This window comes from Muscardinus avellanarius (genome assembly GCF_963383645.1).
Source record: "Muscardinus avellanarius genome assembly, chromosome: 11".
NCBI lineage: Eukaryota > Metazoa > Chordata > Mammalia > Rodentia > Gliridae > Muscardinus > Muscardinus avellanarius.
In genome coordinates this window covers 97,637,003-97,654,738 of record NC_137797.1, presented here as the reverse complement: position 1 = coordinate 97,654,738, position 17,736 = coordinate 97,637,003, and the positions used below count along the sequence as shown (strand labels likewise).

The window sequence follows — 17,736 nt, the reverse complement described above, 5'->3', positions numbered from 1 at the left end:
TTCAATGTGAGTATCCAAGATGGCAACCACCTCGGCCGTGGTGGCCTTCCAACCAGTGTTGCGTGCTTGAGCAAGACCTTTTCTCTCAGTGTGCCGTATTATTTTCAAGAGTCCAGGATACTTGTGGTTGTAAAGCTTAATCTTCTCATCCAAGGACCCCTTGAGTTCTTCTGCCAAACACACACCCACAGAAGCACTGAATGCAATGATCATGTGTAGTAATTTATACTGTTTTATAAATAAATAGTCCACCAACTGGTGCATCACCTCCAGTGTAGAAAAAGCAATTCTTCAGCCTCAACTGAGAAAATATATAGTATCTCTGTCATGATAAGCTATGGATTGCCCCCCTAAAGAGCTCCTGTGTTGTTAAGTAAGCTTTGGGTTGATATAGTTAAGAATTGCAATCTCATCGATGGATACATCCCTTGTAATTGATTTATCTAGGCTGGCAGGCTGTGGCTGGAGAAGGTGGATCCTGGCTGTGTGGTCTCGTGTCTTTGACTCCCCTGGCTTCCTCACCTCTCTCACTTCCTGAGCAGAGCCTGTTTGCTTTCCCCTCTGCCTTTGGCCACCATGTCCTGAACTCCAGCTCCACATCCCAGTTTCATACAGACTGGAGATGTCCAAAAAGCTGTGAGAAAATAAATCTTCCTTCCTTTGAACTGCATCTTTTAGATTATATCTGAAAATTCATCTCTCTGCACTTACTTTCTCCTCTCCCTATTCTGTGGTTTCACGTTACTCTTCCTTACTTCCTCTGCTGCACAACTAAACTATCTTAGAATGACAATCCTTCCTTGGCGGTGCCAGCCACTGTTAGAAGTGCGTATAGGCATGAGCAACACAGACCTGGCCTCACTAAGGTGGAGATGCTGATGGACGACTAGGCAGAGATAGCCCAGAACACTGTCTCCACGGCTAAACTCTCAGGTCCTTCTGAGAATCCATGAACAGTTGAAAATGATTTGTTTTACCTATTTCCAGTTGGCCTGCTCAAGGACTAACTGGGACAGAATATGTAGACTAATCTTTTTGCCAGATTCTAGTTGAAGAGTTTACTCCCAAAATTATGCAAACAAGATTCACTATTCCCAGACTGTTTATGAGGTTTTTTCTTCCCTCTCTTCCTTTTTTATACAGCCTATCTATGCTTTTTTTCTTTAACTTAGCATAACAGTTGACTTCTTTACAAGTATGAATATAACTTGCATGCAAGTCGCCAAGCAATGTGCAAAATACCTAACCAAGTAACTCTTAGTTATTTGCTGATACTCTTAATAATTCACTTAATTCTCCAAGAACCTGGTGAGGTCGGCACTAGAGTCCTTTCATTTTACTGAGGGAAAGAAAGGATAACCAACTTTCAAGTCACACATCCAGTAAGTCTTGGATGTGAACCCACGCCATGTCTAACTACTACCTCAAGGACTAGGTGCATGTCTAGTAGGGTTTACCAAGTCCTTTGCTGTCCCCCTCCCCTGATTCTTCCCTCTCCCCACAGCTAAAGAATGAGATTCCTTGTTGGTTCACCTTTCGAAAGAGGAGTCTCTTTGTGAGACCTGGAGCAACCATGACCGGGAATCAAGACCTACATGAATATGGCACTAAATTTTGCCACATTATAGAACTTTTCTGGCTACACTCAAGACTGAGCAACTCAATTACTGAAGGTATTTAAAGAGAGCCATGGATCAAAGGCTAATTGATCCTACTGGGAGTAATCCCAATACTTGGAAGGTTGAGTCAGGAGGATCACAAGTTTGAAGCTAGCTTCAACAACACAGCAAGACCCTGTTTCAAAATAAATCATAAAAAGGGCTAGGGGTGTAGCTTACGGGTAGAATATCCCTGAGTTTAGTCCTCGGTACTTACTGAATGAATGGATAGAGTTGAGGAGAAACTACAGGATTGTAACTACATTGATATAATTTCTACAAATCTTAGATTAGCTTTACTGATACTCGAGACAGTTGACTAATGCAATAAAGCTTCAAATCTAGGGAAAGAAAGCAAGAAAAGAATAAACTTCAAAAGTACTACAAATTATACAGACTGAGGTGGCCAAATTGTAATAACCTTGCTGACATTTACTGGGAGTGATCATGTCCTGAGGACTTCACACATTCCAGTCCCCAGAATGGTCCTAGCAGGTGAGCACTAGCCTTTCCCCTGCGTTTCAGATGAGGAAACTGAGTTGTGGAGCAGTTGAGTGACTTGCCCCCAAAGTCACATGGGTAGTAAATTTCTCTGTCCTGCATAAGTAGAGTCTTCCTATTATTTTTATTAGCAAATTTCTGGTATATGCTCAGTAAAAGGGCCAGCCTAGCTGGTGTTTCCATGGTTAATGAGAAATTCTAATGTCTATCCCAGTGACAGCAGTCAAGAAATAACTAATAGTTCCCTTTTAGTGTGCCTATCCAAACACACTACCTCTTTGGAAAACAACAATGGTTCCGGACTCAAGCAGAAGAAACAAATATACGATGGCAGTGCAGTTTAGAACAATAGGGAGCTTTGTCTGACTTCTCTTTATGTGTCTGTCCCATGCTTATAGTCTTATAATCTCAATTTTTATTGGTTCACATGAAAAACATATTTAAAAGTCCTTCAATGAAGTTTTATCTACTTTCGAGGAAACATGGAATTGTAAAAGGTGTGTGTGTCCCCACACATGAAAATATATTTTTAGTAGTCTTCCAGTTCAATCCTGGCATTTATCCATGAAGATGCCAATTGCCAGAGAGGTGAAAGGATTTGCCTAAAATCATCTCAGACAGCCCTGGAGAGGAACCAGAGCCTCTTCGGCTGCCCAGGGAAGACATCCCAGGATCCTATTTCTTGCTAGTAGAGCCAAGAACAAGAAGACAACTTCTTGTTCAGAAATGAATGAAGCTCATCATTTTCTTTTCTCTGGTTTTCAGTGGAATTTTGCTTCAGGAATTGTATCTTCTTATTTCTCCATTGGTTCCATTAGAAGAACAAGAGACAAGGGCATGGTAAAAAAAGAAGGATCCTTTTCAGTGTCTGGAAAGCCAACAAGGAGATTTAAGTGGTCACTGCATCTGTCCTCTCCTCAGAGAGGCCTTCAAGTTGAAATCGTCTGTCTGGTACTTAAAGGTCCCCAGGGAAGGAACAAAATTGGCCTCTGATGAGCTATCACTTTACAATCCACACAGTTTAGAAAAACCTTCCTTATCTCTGGTTTTATAACTTAATTCTAGCTTATTTTATTGTTGCCCCAAATTAATAAAATTGTCTAGAGGTTGCCATAAGCTATATGTAATGTATATACAATATGTATAGTTAAACAACATGCATAATTGATATATTAGTGACTGTAATGGTTAGAATTATGGCTCTGGATTTGAGTTTATGGTCAAATCTCAATTCTATCACTTACCAGTTGTGTGATGCTGAGCAACTCTTTGACTAGTCTGTGCCTTGGTTTTTACATCTAGGTAATTGGCAAAAAAAAAAAAAAGAAGCAAAAAGTGGTTCCGTCTTCATAGTGTTTTTTGTCATGATTAAAATAATACACTTGGGCACAGTGGCACATGTCTGTAACCAAGTACTTGGGAGTCTGAGACAGGAGGATTGCAGGTTTGAAGCCAGCCTCATCAACTTAGTGAGGCTCTCAGCAGCATAGCAAGACCTTGTTTCCAAATAAGAAATAAAATTGGGCTGGAGGTATAGTGTAGAGGTAGAATGCCTCTTGGCTCAATCCTCGGTACCAAAAAAAATTAAATAAATAAAATAAAATAACACAGTGTGCTTGGAACAAATCACGTTAGCTGCTATTATTATCTCATTTACTTCTCACTAGAGTTCATGAGATCATTGTTATGATCAACATTCAGCTTCTGCACATAAAGAGACCAGAGCATAGAGAGGCTGGTTAGGCCATCCAAGGACATAGTGCTTATGGGGACAGAGCTGGGCTCTTGAATTTAGAAGCAATGACTCAGCGAGATCCGCTGTCTACACCTTCCCCGTGTGTCCTGTTTGAGTGGGCCAGACCTCAGGTAGGGGCATCCTCTGAGCAAGAGTTGAGGCCACTCTGGAGTCTCAGCACCCGCAGCTCTCCTTTCTTCAGGCTAAAGTGCCAGGAGACACTGGCCTTTTCCTTGTAGGACGTGGCTCTGAATATCTTCCTGGAGTCCGAGATCCTCCTTGGATCCTTACCGACCTTCCACTTTGCCCCCCAAGACTCCTTGGCGGTGCTTGGAAAGGGGATGTGTAGCTTAGGAGTCACGTGATCCTGAGTCTGACCCCAGCTCCACACCGGCTCCCTGTGCTATTTGAGCACAAGGTATGATCAATCTCTGTCTCAGTTTTCTCATCTGTGCAATCGAGCTAACAATCTTCTCTGTCTTTTGACAATTAAATGTGGCCAGCACCCATAGTCCCCCAATGAATTTTCCTTTTCTTTTTTCTCCATGAGAAATCCAAGGTGTCCCAAGCCCTCGGCCACAACACCAGCAAGACTGGCTGTTCTCTGAGCTTACCTCAGCTGAGCACAGATGGCAAGTGGCATTTGTATGAGTATTCTTTCTGCATGTCACACCATTTGAGCTAAAATCGTCCACCAAGATGATCTCCTTCAGCAACTGAGGGGGTGTCCGGTAGATGACACTGGTGATGGCCCGTTGTATAGCAGACAGAGCTTCGTCCATAAATATGAGGATGACACTGAGGAACGGGAGCCGGGTAGAGTGTATCTTCTGGAGACACCTGTGAGAGACCACTTCCTATAACTACGCTGCTTTTTAATAACCTACGCCCTCCCACTCGGTCTTCCCCTTCACTACATATGATGTCTAGGCAATCGACCCATCAAACCCCAGATTCATTAGGGACGGAAACGCTCAGCTGTTCATCATAGTAGCGAGGAGAATGTGCATTCATTCAGCTCAGTTATCCTGCTACATGGATAAAACACATTTCTTTCTTTTTTTTTTTTTCTTAATCTCTAGTAAACACTTCCACTCGTAATCAACAAACCCTAAGAGGGTTTTCAACAAATCCCAAAAAGAATGCCCATTCCTCCCCCAGTCCAGATTGGCTTTCCTATGCCCCTGCCACCACCCTTTCCCCTATTCTCAGACTTTCAGTCAACCTTGACACAGTTTATGGAATGCCTGCCATATGCTAGGCACCAGTTTACCCTCATTTTTATAGCTTTATTGAGGTATGATTGGTATATTTAAAACTGCACATATTTAATGAATATCATTCAGTGGGTTCAGACATATGTATACATCTCTGATAAAAATACCAAATTGAGATCATGAACATGTCCATCAACACCAAAAGTTCCTTTGTATTCTTTTCTCTGTGTGTATATGTGTGGTGTGTGTGTGTGTGTGTTTGTGTGTGTGTATGTGGTGTGTGTGTATATGTGGTGTGTGTTGTGTATATGTGGTGTGTGTATATGTGGTGTGTGTGTGTGCGCGCCTGCGTGCATGTATATGTGAGAGAGAAAGAAAGAGCACATCATGAAATCTATCTCCTTAACAAATATTTAAATATATAAAACTGCATTATTAACTACAGTTACTATGGTATACCACAGATGTCTATGATTTATTCATCTTGAATAACTGTTAACTTAATACCCATTAAACAATAACTCCTCATTTTTTTGTGGTACTGGGGATTTGACCCAGGGGAATTCTACCACAGACCTACACCCACCCCCAGTCCTATTTGTTATTCTTTATTTGTAAACAGCGTCTCACTAAGTTGCAGAGGGCCTCACTAAGTAGCTGAGGCTGGCCACAAACCTGTATTTACAAACAACAAAATTCACAAGTTTAAAAGTGTATAATTCAATAGTTTCTGTAATTATCACAGAGCCAAGTAACTATTGGTGCAATCAAATTTTAGAATATTTTTCAGGCATGGTGGCTCACGTCTGCAATTCCAGTACTTGGGAGGCTGAGACGGGAGGACCAAGGTTCACAGCACTCCTCAGCAACTTTGTGAGACCCTGTTTTCAAATAAAAAATAGATCAGGAGTAGCTCAGAGGCAGAATGTCACGATCTACAGTACCCCCCCCAAAAAAAAATGGAATATTTCCATCACGTAAAAGGAAACCCCAAAGGCTCCAGCCAGCTCTCTGTTCCTTCTGCCTTGTCTCTTTTCTCACAGCAAAATGGCTCCATCTATGAACCAGAAAGCTGGCCCTCGCCGGACACTGAATCAGCCAGAGCTTTGATCCAGGACTTCCCAGATTTCTGAACTATAAGATATTAATTTCTGTTCTGCATTTAAAAAAAAAGAAACCTCATCATACGACCATCACTCTTCATTTCTTCCCAACCTGTTTCACCCTTGTACATCTAGCCATAGGTACCCATGCATCTAATTTTTGTTTTTATAGAACTACCTGTTCCAGACCTTTCATATAAATGAAGATATATACATATGGTCTCCTGCATCTGGCTTCTTTCACTGTGTATAATATTTCTGAGTTTCATTAATGTCGTAGCAAGTTATCAGTATTTCATTTCTTTTTATTGGGGAATATATTACATATATTGTATATATTATATATAATATATTATATATAATTATATATATTGTTCTCCTATTTACTAGTGGATAAATGCAGGACTTTCATGTTTGGGCAATTATCAATAATACTGCTATGAACATTTTTTAACATGTTTTTGAATTGGCTTATGTTTTCTTTTCTCCTATACAAAGTTATGTGCCATTTTGGTTCATGACAGACCAAAAAAACAATGATGGCCCCAGATGATATTGCTGGTGCTGTGGTAACTCTTATTTTATATATGCATATTCTGATGCTCAGATAATGTCAGAATTATTGGGCAACACATTCCTCAGAGCTTATTCTAATATGTGAAACACATTGTTATAGTCCTGAAAGGAAAATAGAGAAGTAGATATAGAAATGGGGAAGAGGATATAGAACAAAAGTCATTAAAGAGCTCATGGCTTTATTTGGGGGTTTGTTTCTCTCTCTCTCTCTCTCTCTCTCTCTCTCTCTCTCTCTCTCTCTCTCTCTCTCTCTCACTCTCTCTCTGTTACTGGGGATTAAACTAAGGGCAGTTCACCTCTGAGGTACACCCCCAACCCTATTTTATTTTTGTTTTAGAATAGAGTCTTGCTAGGCTGCTGTAATCCCAGTACTCGAGAGTTTCACAACATTGCTGATGCTATCCTCAAATCTGTGGTCCTCCCATCTCAGCCTCCCAAGTACTAAGAGTACAGGCATGAGACATCACATCTGGCTGCTTTACTTTACTTTTTAGCTTGGCATCCTAGGGGCTGTCCCTGGGTTAGAATAGCTTATTGTTCTGATGGTGTTGGAAAGTCAAGTTTAAGGCCCCAGGGTCACTGAAGCCTCAATTGTTTGCTGATGGATCTCTGTGCAGGTTGAGGGATGGTTTAAAGTCTTTCTCTATCTCTACTCTGGTTGCTTCTGGGTGAGTTCAACCTAGAGCTTGCATACAACCTTCTAGAATATCCACCGATGGGCCTCATCCCAAGCTGGCTCTTGTTGGCTCTGTCCATGGTTCCCTTTGTGAAATGTTTGCATCTTCTGCCATTTTGCTGGTTACTGCTCATACCATAGAGTTATAATCATCTTTTTTACTTTTTATTTTTTGGTACTGGGGATTGAACCCAGGAGAAATCTACCTCTGAGCTACAACCCCAACCCTTTTTATTTATTTATTTTACATTTGAAAAAAGGTCTTGCCAAGTTGCTGAGGCTGGCCTAGAGCCTATGACCTTCCTGACTCCGCCTCCCAAGTACTGGGATTAGAGGCATACACCACCACTTGTGGATGATCAAATTCACATTTTTAAAAGAACATTCTGCTGCCATGAGCATAACTGATGGAAGGTGCCAGTTGGGGTCTTAAACATACCGCAAAGGCCCATGTGTTAAAGGCTTGCTCCGGTGACACTACTGGGAACCTTTAAGATGGGGCCTAGTAAGAGTTCTTAAGGTCATTGGGGGCCACGCCTCAGAGGGAATGGTGGGACCACAGCCCCTTCCCCTTCCTCTTTCACTTCTCAGCCACAATGTGAGCTTTACACTACCATTTCTTCGGCCATAATGTGCCGCCACACACCCCGAAGCAACAGGGCCAACCAGTCACGGCCTGGAAGCCCCAAAACTGTGAGCCCAAATAAACCTTTTTCTTCATAAGTTGTTTACCTCAGGTATTCCTCATAGGCGTGGGAAGCTGACTAACGCAGGAAGCAATTGGGCATAGGTGGCCTCCATAATACAGGTGAGAAGGTAGGAATGCCTCTTGTAACCCCTGCCCTGGAGAAAGAAAGGAGTGCAAAAAGCAAGACAGTTTCTATCCGATTTCCTTGTCAGTAAAACTTGGTGGCCAAGCTAAGGCATGATGGCACACGGCTGTAATCCCAGAACTTGGGAGGTCAAGACTGGAGGATTACAGGTTTGAGGCCTACCTCAGCAAGTAGTAAGACTCTCCTCAACCTACAAGATTCTGTTTCAAAATAAAAATAAAATAGGGCTGGGGATGTAGCTCGGAGGTAGAATGCCCCTCAATAACACACACGCACACACACACACACACACACACACACGTGGTGGCCAGGTGGGGAGCTGGAGGGAGGGGACTAAATTATAATGTTTCTCAAACTCTAGTGCACACACAGATCACTTGGGGATCTTGATAAGATACAGACTCTAGATCAGCAGGTCTGGGGCCTCTGAGATCCCAGTTTCTACCAGGCTCTCAGGTAATGTCAATGCTGGAAGAGTGTGGTATTTCTGCTGGGCGTGGTGGTACACACCTGTAAGTCCAGTACTTGGAAGGCTGAGACAGGAGGATCACAGGTTTGAGACCAGCCTCAGCAACTTATCAAGATCCTGTTTCAAAACTTAAAAAAAAAAAAGACAAAAAGAGATGGGGGAGCCGGGCATGGTGGTACATGCTTGCAATTCCAGCATTTGGGAGGCTGAGATAGGAGGTTCACGGACAGCCTCAGCTACTTACAGAGGCTCTTTACAACTCAGTGAGACCCTGTTTCAAAATGAAAAATAAAATTTGGGCAGGGGGTGTATCTCAGAGGTAGAATGCCCCTGGGTTCTGTCCCCAGTACTACACAAAATAAATAAAGAAAAGAAAAAAAAGAAAAGAAAGAAAAAGAGCTGGGGCTGTAACTTGGAGGTAGAATGCCCTAGACTCAATCAAGACAGTACCAAAAATATAATAAAATTGTTTTAAAGTGTGGTATTCCTTCAAGTCCCAACTTCGTCTCTATCCATTTGATCTTTTGCACATCCTTTGCTTATTTTCTTATTTTCTTTTGTTGTTGTTGTTGTTTTTGTTTGGAAACAGGGTCTCTTAGGCCAGGGCGGCTGACTTCGAACCTGCGCGATCCTCCCGTCTCCGCCTCCCAAGCTGTAGAGTCTCTAAAGCTCAGCTCTTAATGCCTCGTACAGGATAGGCACAGAATAAATGCACACGCAACTGCGAGTAAGAATAGATAATTGTGCTAAACTGGAGACCAATTAAAAGTCTGCGCCGCTTCTCTTCCCTCTAATTCACATAATTGTATCATCAAACCTCCAGATTTTCTTTTCTTCAAACTGTCCCCTGTATGCGTCTTTCTGAGTGTTTTCTTGGAAATATTCTCGGTGCTTTCCCAACACTTCTCTTCCCCACCGTGAATCAAGAGAGGCGGGGAGTGTGGTTCCTGTGGTCCCAGCGAGTGGAGTCTCCCCTTCCCCAGACTTCCCCAGCAAGCCGGCTGGGACCGGGACACGGAGCGCCGCCCTCCATGGACTGCCAGCAGAAACAGCGATGTGTTGCTTCTGTGCTGCACTTATGGCAGCCACTAGCCATACACGGCTGCTGTTAAGAACGTCTCTCTCTCTCTCTCTCTCTCTCTTTTTCTTCTTGTTCTTAATTTTTGTGATTTGGGTCTTGTGTGTGTGTGTGTGTGTGTGTGTGTGTGTGTGTGTGTGTGTGTGTCTTTTTGGAACTGGGGGTTGAACCCAGGGCACTGCACTGACAAGGCAAACACTTTGCCACTGAGCCCCTGTTAAGAACTTCTAATGTGACAATATAACTGAAAACCTGATGCACACCTGTGACCCCAGTATGTGAGAGATTCACAGGTTCAATGCCAGCCTCAGCAACTTAGTGAGACCCTGTTTCAAATGAGCGAATGCATGAATTAATTAATTAATGAGAGGTCACGGGTGTAGCTCGGAGGTAGAATGCCCCTGAGTTCAATCCCCACTGCCACCACACACACACACACACACACACACACACACACACACACACTAAACTAAACTACAATTTTAATTTAACTTATGCTATGTGACTTAAGTTTAAGAAGCCCCATGACTAGAGGCCACCATATCAGAAAGTGCCACAGAGATATTTTAAAAAGATACTTGTTGCCAGGCATGGTGGTGCATACTTGTAATCCCAGTACTTAAGAGGCTGAGACAGGAGGATCCAGTTTCGCAGACAGCCTCAGCTACTTAGTGAGGCCCTTTGCAACTCAGTGGGACCTTGTTTCCAAATAAAGAATAAAAAATATGGCTGGGGATGTAGCTCAGAGGTAGAATGCCCCTAAATTGCACCCCCAGTACCACAAATACAAAAAAAAAAAAGATATCTTTTGATTGGAGGACATTTAGCAACTCCTCTCAATGAAAGAGTCAGAGTTGTAATCACACACACACACACACACACACACACACACACACACACACACACACAGAAAAAAAAAACTGTCTCCCACCAAAAAAACAAGAAGGAAAAATGGCAGAAATAAATAAGGCAAAAAAGTTCTAGGCATTAGAGCTCAAAAAGATGAACTTCATGCCTGCCACAAGTTCCCCGAAACCACTTTGTGTGGAACAAATAAACTGATTGGTGCTCATGCAAACAGGTTTTCAGCCACTTCAGAACATCCCCTCACCTGGGATTTCCTAAGGCAAATCCGGCCGGCTTTGTGGGCAACGCAGCCCGAGTGGTCACACCCGACCCGCCCTTCGCTGGCCCCTCACTTGGCGTAATGCTTTACGACCACCACCATCTTGAAGTTCCCACCTCTTTGTAAACATAGAGCTGTAGTTTTCATTTTGCTCTGGGTCCTGTCCCCAGCACTTCAGTGGACTCCCTCTAAGAGAATGATTAGCGAAGTTTTGCCTTTTCATACGCCTGGTTGTCTAATATTTGTGGGGATTAATAGCTACCCAAAATGATGGACCAATTCCACACAGCAGCCTCCCGAGCAGCCTTTTTCTAAGATAAAGAGGATGTCGACAACATAAGAGAGGGCTGGATGTTCCTGATATCCAGGAAGCTGGGGAAACCTGGCAACCACGCTCACACTGGCATCTCATCTGGCACGAAGCTGGGCTAGATGGCACAGGCTGTGTAGACTACACTCAAGATTCTATGTGACAGCTCTTGTTGACTAAACGAGTCTTTTCCTCCAAGAAAGCCAAGAGGGCGGTGTACCTGTGGTTCTCATGCTATGTAGGTTTCTAGAATGCGGTAGCACTGAAATCCTGACATGTCTGAGTCACATGCACTTTTGTTTCATGGGCAGCAGGAAAACACGAGTCCTTGCTTGGTTTATCGACTCTAATGTGGCTCAGATGTTATTCAAGGAGAGGTGGGTGCTTCATCCAGACATATTTTTCACCCACAGAAATACTTTCTGGCAAACAGCTTCATCTGTGAATCTATCTAATTCTATGGAATTAAACTTGAATGCTCCACACAATTAAATAAGGATAAGACAGCGTCAACTACCATTAGCTCCCAGAATATCATTCTCATACTTGGAGGCCTAAATTATGCAGAGGACACAGGGGAAATTTTCCTAGGTCGTACTTGCCTCCCCTATCACAAGGGCAAGTACTGGCCTAGGTGCCACCTTCTCCCCGTTCCTCTCCCATAACAGGCATTGCTAATAGATCACTGCATTTGTGCCTTTGACCGTATGGGCTCAAAAGTGTTGTCACCCTAATACTCCAGGTGGTCACTACCAATCAACTGGAGTTGTCGTGAGTGATGAAAACATTTTTGCCATCTTTACACAAGCTAATGGGACAGAAAGTACATGAATGCTTGCCTAAGGATGAGGAAGTTGGAGAGAAACAGGAAGCGGCTGCCACAGAGTATGGAGTTCTATATATACTAAAACAAATTGCACATTTTAAATGGGTGAATTGTGAATCACATCTCAACACACTTTTTTGGGGGAATAAACCCAGGGACATTCTACTTCTGAGTTATACCCTCAGGTCTTTTTATTTTTTGTTTGAAACAGGGTCTTCCTAGGTTACAATTCTTGATAATTGAAGAGATTGGCCTTGAACCTGTGACCCTCCTCTCTTAGCCTTCTGTGTACTAGATTACAAGCATCTGCCTCTAAGTCCAGACTTTGAGAATGTTTGTTTGTTTGTTTGTTTTTGGTGGTACTGGGGTTCCTGGAAACCCTTCTACCTCTGGGCTATACTCCCAGACCTATTTTTTTTATATTTTTACTTGGAAACAGGGTCTCTTAAGCCAGCACAGTTGGCTTCAAACCTGCATGATCCTCCTGTCTCTGCCTGCCAAGTGTGGAGATTACAAGTGTGCGCCACCACACCCGGCTGTTTGTTTGTTTTTAATTATGGAGGAAGGCTCTTCACATTAGATTTAATAACAAAAAGGAATTCAAGGATTGAATTTGAGGGGAACAGAGCTGCTCACTTTGGTGTGATTTGCAGGAGTCCTTGCTCGATCTCAGTGCTCTCGTTTCTAAAAATTATTAGACCCATCGCATGATAATTCTCAAGGATCTCTGTCTCTCTGACATCTCCGATCATCCCCAAGAGGCCACATATTCAGAGCAGTCTATTAACTTCTGTGAGCTGCCATTATAAAACCGGATTACCAACGAGAACTGTGCTCATCCCCCTCCCCAACCATCCCTGGCTCCTCCAATCCTCTTTCCAACTCTTGACCTTCATAGCTGTCAAAGCGCAGACCCAAACCAAGGCGAGGTCCCCACAAGTCCAGCCCTGGCCCGTCCCACCTGGAGTGGCACGTGTCGGGGATGGCACGGTCGTGGGGTAGCTGGTTGCTGAGGTACGTGTTGTAGCCAGACGTCTGGCACAAGTCATCGACCTTTCTCTGCTGGGCCTCAGTAAGATCCTCACCCACTGCTTGAAGAGCTTTGAATGCGGGAAGAGCTTCTTACGGAGCCCTTGGTTCTCCTTGGCCAGGTCCATCCCCTTGGCCTTGACTGCCTTTTGAACAGAGTGGACTTCATCTTCCAACCTCTCCAGGGTGTTGTTCATGCTTTCTTGTTGCTTCATAGCCAACTGCATACTTCCTTCTGCAAATGAAGAGGACAGGGGGTGGGAGACGGCAGTTAAAACATTTCAGCCCGTCCTAAGTCATCTAGGCATTGCTTTCCATCTGATTTTCCTAGAATCATGTTCTCTCTGCTATAGTTTGGGTCCTAAATGTGTCCCCAAAGGCCCATGTGTTAGGGGCTTGGTCTTCAGCCTGTTGGAAAGTGGCGGAGCCTTTAAAAGGTGGAGCCTAATTGGAAGACTTCAGTCATTGGGGGGCACGTTCTTGACGGGGATATTGAGACCTGGCCCCTCCTCTCTCTCTTTCCATCCAGCTCCCGGGAGTGAGGGTCTTGGTTCTCCCCACCAGGCCATGTGACCATGGATCAAAACCTGGGGAACTGTGAGCCAAAGTAAGCCTTTGCTCTTTGTAAACTTAATTATCTCAGCTCTTCATTCCAGTAATGGAAAGCTGACTTGCTTTCCAAATTTTATAAGTTCTCATGCTAGAGGGTGTGATGGATGGAAGGAGCTTGTCAGAACCACGGAAGGCTGACCAGGCAAGGCGAGTGCCATGGCTACCCTGAGTTCCATCAAAACTTATCTAATTCTTCACATTGAAGGCTACACTTGGGGCTGACATTGAGCTGAGAAATGCATTGATAGTCAGGTCATGTTCTCCAGAGAGAGACTGGAGACATTACAAGTATCTATGCAACATCAGAAAGACTTATTCAGTTTACAAGAAATAGAATTGCTAATAGTGGCTGGAAAAAAACTCATTTACAAATTGCAAACATATATTAGAAGGGAAAAATAAATCTTTTCTAAGCATCTTCTAAGGACCAACCAGTGTTGGGAATTTTATTTATTTATCTATTTTATTTACTTTTTTATGAAACTGAGGGTTGAGCCCAGGGGCATTCTAACATGGACCTACACCCTAACCCTTTATTTATTTTTTTATTTTAAAAGATCCTCACTAGCCGGGCGTGGTGGCGCACGCTTGTAATCCCTGCGCTTGGGAGGCAGAGACAGGAGGATCATGCAGGTTCGAAGCCAGCCACGCACGCTGGCTTAGGAGACCCTGTTTCCAAATAAAAATGTAAAAATAGGTCTGGGAGTGTAGCCCGGAGATAGAAGGGCTTCCAGGAACCCCAGTACCACCAAAAAAAAAAAAAAAAAAGATCCTCACTAAGTTGCTGAGGCTGACCTTGAACCTGTAATCCTCCTGTGTCGCCTCCCAAGTACTGGGATTATAGGCATGTACCACCATGCCCGGCTAGTGTTGGATATTTTATACATGTGACTTCATTTTGTCTTCATAACCAATCTGTGATGCAATTATGATTGCCCTATTTAACAAGTAAAGAAACTGAGGACCAGAAGGTTAAATAATGTTCACTCTAGAGTAGGTTGTGTACCTTTCTTTCTAATGTTTTAATCATCCTTCTTTATGTAATAGCTTCTTATGTAACTGTTTCTTTGGGGGGAGAAGGTGTGATTAATACAGAAAGCCTACAGGTAGCTTTCCTTTTGCATATATATTTCCTAGTGTTCTGGCACACTTGTATTGGTTATCTATAATATGTATCATGATGCTGAACTCAAATTATGACCCAGGTGCAAGTATTTAGATCTTGTCTTCTCAGCCAGGAAAGGGGGAACATGAGGTCATATGACCCAGAAGACATCATAAGGTAATAAGACTGCTGCATAAGAAAACTTTGAGGCATAACTCAGCTGAAAGACAGTCTTCCCCACAGTGATCAAAAGGTTTAGACAAGTGTCTCTCAGCACAGCAAGGGAGGAGAAAGAACGCAGCCGAATTGGAGAGCCTCCTAACTCCAAATGCATGTGAACACAGAGGACAAATAACACAGAGGAGCCAATGGTGCAGTCAATATAGATGATAAATACTTAACCTTAAGAAGTGGCAGAGTGACAAAAGTTTTTTGCAATTAATTCATCAGCTCTGGGTACCAATAAGAGAAAGGAATCCACCCAATGATTGGCCTTGGAAAATAGACCATGGAGAAGGTGAAACCAGGTAACAAAAGGAGAATGGCACTTGAATCAAGACATTTTTCGATGTTTCTTCATTTGCTTTGTTGCTTTGTAGTTATTTTTTTTTAACCACATCTTGTGAGTTTAATCGATGACAAGGAAGGAAGACTTGGCTGCTACCATCAGAACTACTCTCTATAGCGGACACAATTGTATACAGTCACTTAATTCACCTCATAAGCATTTAACCTCAACACTCTATGTGCTGCCTGATGAGGGGCTTGAAGCACTGCCTTACCTGCCAGCTGCCATCTGTCCACACAGTTTGGTTCCTACTTTGTGTAGGCATCCTAGTGGGACTTTAAATCACTGAAGGTGAAACTATCAGTTTGTGCAAAAATTGGGTGATGCACTTAGGAAAAGATACATGTGGACTTCTGACAAGTAAAGGTCATTGTGTTGGTCTGAAGAGAAAACTGTCCCTCTCAACGTTCTACCTCTAAGCCCTATTTTATTTTTTATTTTGAAACAGGGCCTCACTAAATTGCCCAGATTAATTGAACCTGAGATCTTCCCGTCTCAGCCTCCCAAGTACTGGGATGACAGGCACGAACTACCACGCCTGCTACCCGTTGTTTTAAGCTATCTAGAATCAACAACTTCTTCCAACTATAGCGGGGCTTCTGAGACTAGATTTGTCCTCCTGCTAAAAACATCTGTAAAACTGAACAGAATATGAGACAATGGTCTTCAGGAAATGGGAGGCAAAAGACCCCTGAGAGGCAGGGGAGGGGGGGAGGGGAGCTCTTCACTTGCCCATCTCTCAGCCTGAAGACAGCTTCATAACCATGACACAGAAGGGCAAACTCCAAGCAGAGTCTGAGCGTTCCAGTGACAGAGTCAGGGAGCTGCTGAATCACCAGGAGCTTGTAGTGGAGGGTCCCAGAGAGAAAGAGGGATCCCTGAAGTCTACTTTGGGGTTCCCTCTGGATTTCTGGACAAGTCATAAGCTGAATGAGTCCAGGGAGAAACTACATGTGTTCTAGCCTCAAACAACCACTACAGGTTTGAGAGCAGAATAGAAACACTGGCACTCACATAATCTTGAGAGACAAGGAGTCCTGAATAAGTTTTAGTGGAAAGATCTTACTGAACGCACTGTGCCTTCTGCTAAGACAACAGAAAAGACCACTGCTTAGAAGTAAGGACCATTCCCTGGGGTAAGAGCCATTCTAAACCCACTCCAGCAAAGTCCACGGGTGAGCCTCAGTAGCATCAAAATGTGTAGCCAGTGTATTAACGACCTACGGAAAGACACCATAAACCAGATGCTTTAAAATAATCCATTTATGGTGCACGTGTGAAGAAGCGGTGGCTCCTGCGAGGTAGAAGGAGATGCTCCCACCCGGTCCGGAGACCTAGGGCCACACTCGCCTTTCACGGCCTCAGCCACCCCTTCAGCTCCCTCCTCTAGGCGAAGAGGCCGCCGTATGGGGTTGAGTGGCCCAAACCGAGGGCAGCGAGGAGGACGGTGTTGATAGCAGGGGTAAGGACGGCCTCAGCAGGCAGGGAAGATGAAAGGTACCCGGATCGAGCTGGGAGATGTAACACCACACAATATTAAACAGTTGAAGAGACTGAACCAGGGCATCTTTCCAGTCAGCTACAATGACAAGTTCTACAAGGATGTGCTGGAGGTTGGCGAGCTAGCTAAACTTGCCTGTTTCAATGAGATTGCTGCAGGGTGGATCATTCACAGAATCAAAAGAGACTTTACACCTCACCGAAGACTAAGATGTTAAATCATGTGTTAAACATCTGTGAAAAAGATGGCACTTTTGACAACACCTATTTGCATGTCCAGATCAGCAATGAGGCAGCAATTGACTTCTACAGGAAGACTGCCTTTGAGATTATTGAGACAAAGCTGAAGTATTGTAAGAGGACAGAGCCTGCAGGTGCTCACGGGCTTCAGAAAAACCTCAAGATCCCTTCTGGTCAGTTTGCAGATGTGCAGAAGACAGACAGCTGAACAAATTACAGATGAACTTTCTTGTGCTTGCTGGTTGACAAATAAAAGAGAGGCCCATTGATTTTCCCTTCTTTCTTAAGCTTTCCTTCCTCCTTGTTCTTGTTTTTCCTCCTTCCTTTTCTTTCCTCTAGATATTTAATAAATACTTTCAAGGACTTTGGAAAATAATCATGTTTGGATTGTTTTAGTTCTTATTTTTGTGAGGTGGTTGGATTGAAGAAAGGACATGGTAGATCGGTTTAGTTTCCCAGTTAAGATATAGTCCCCAAAATTGGGTGGCAAATGATTTTAAATTTTTAGCTGTTTTTTTTTTCTAATGTTCTGCTTTCACATTGAAGGGCAAAGCCTAGAAATATTGCTTGTTTC

The 17,736-nt window shown here is 43.4% G+C and overlaps 1 protein-coding gene and 1 pseudogene across 2 annotated transcripts in view; one reads left to right on the top strand and one right to left on the bottom strand.

Moving 5' to 3' along the window:
- Positions 1 to 13,364, bottom strand: part of GALNT8 (polypeptide N-acetylgalactosaminyltransferase 8) — a gene marked incomplete at both ends in the record, with an annotated part of 30,375 nt that extends 17,011 nt beyond the window's left edge. The window contains 4 exon segments of the mRNA XM_080704964.1: positions 1 to 170; positions 4,568 to 4,734; positions 13,070 to 13,193; positions 13,196 to 13,364. Of these exon segments, the coding sequence (XP_080561090.1) occupies positions 1 to 170; positions 4,568 to 4,734; positions 13,070 to 13,193; positions 13,196 to 13,364 (630 nt within the window).
- Positions 13,365 to 16,912: 3,548 nt separating this feature from the next.
- Positions 16,913 to 17,370, top strand: LOC308270060 (N-alpha-acetyltransferase 50-like; annotated as a pseudogene). The gene has a single exon. The product of its transcript is annotated as an N-alpha-acetyltransferase 50-like (transcript).
- The last annotated feature ends 366 nt before the right edge of the window (positions 17,371 to 17,736 follow it).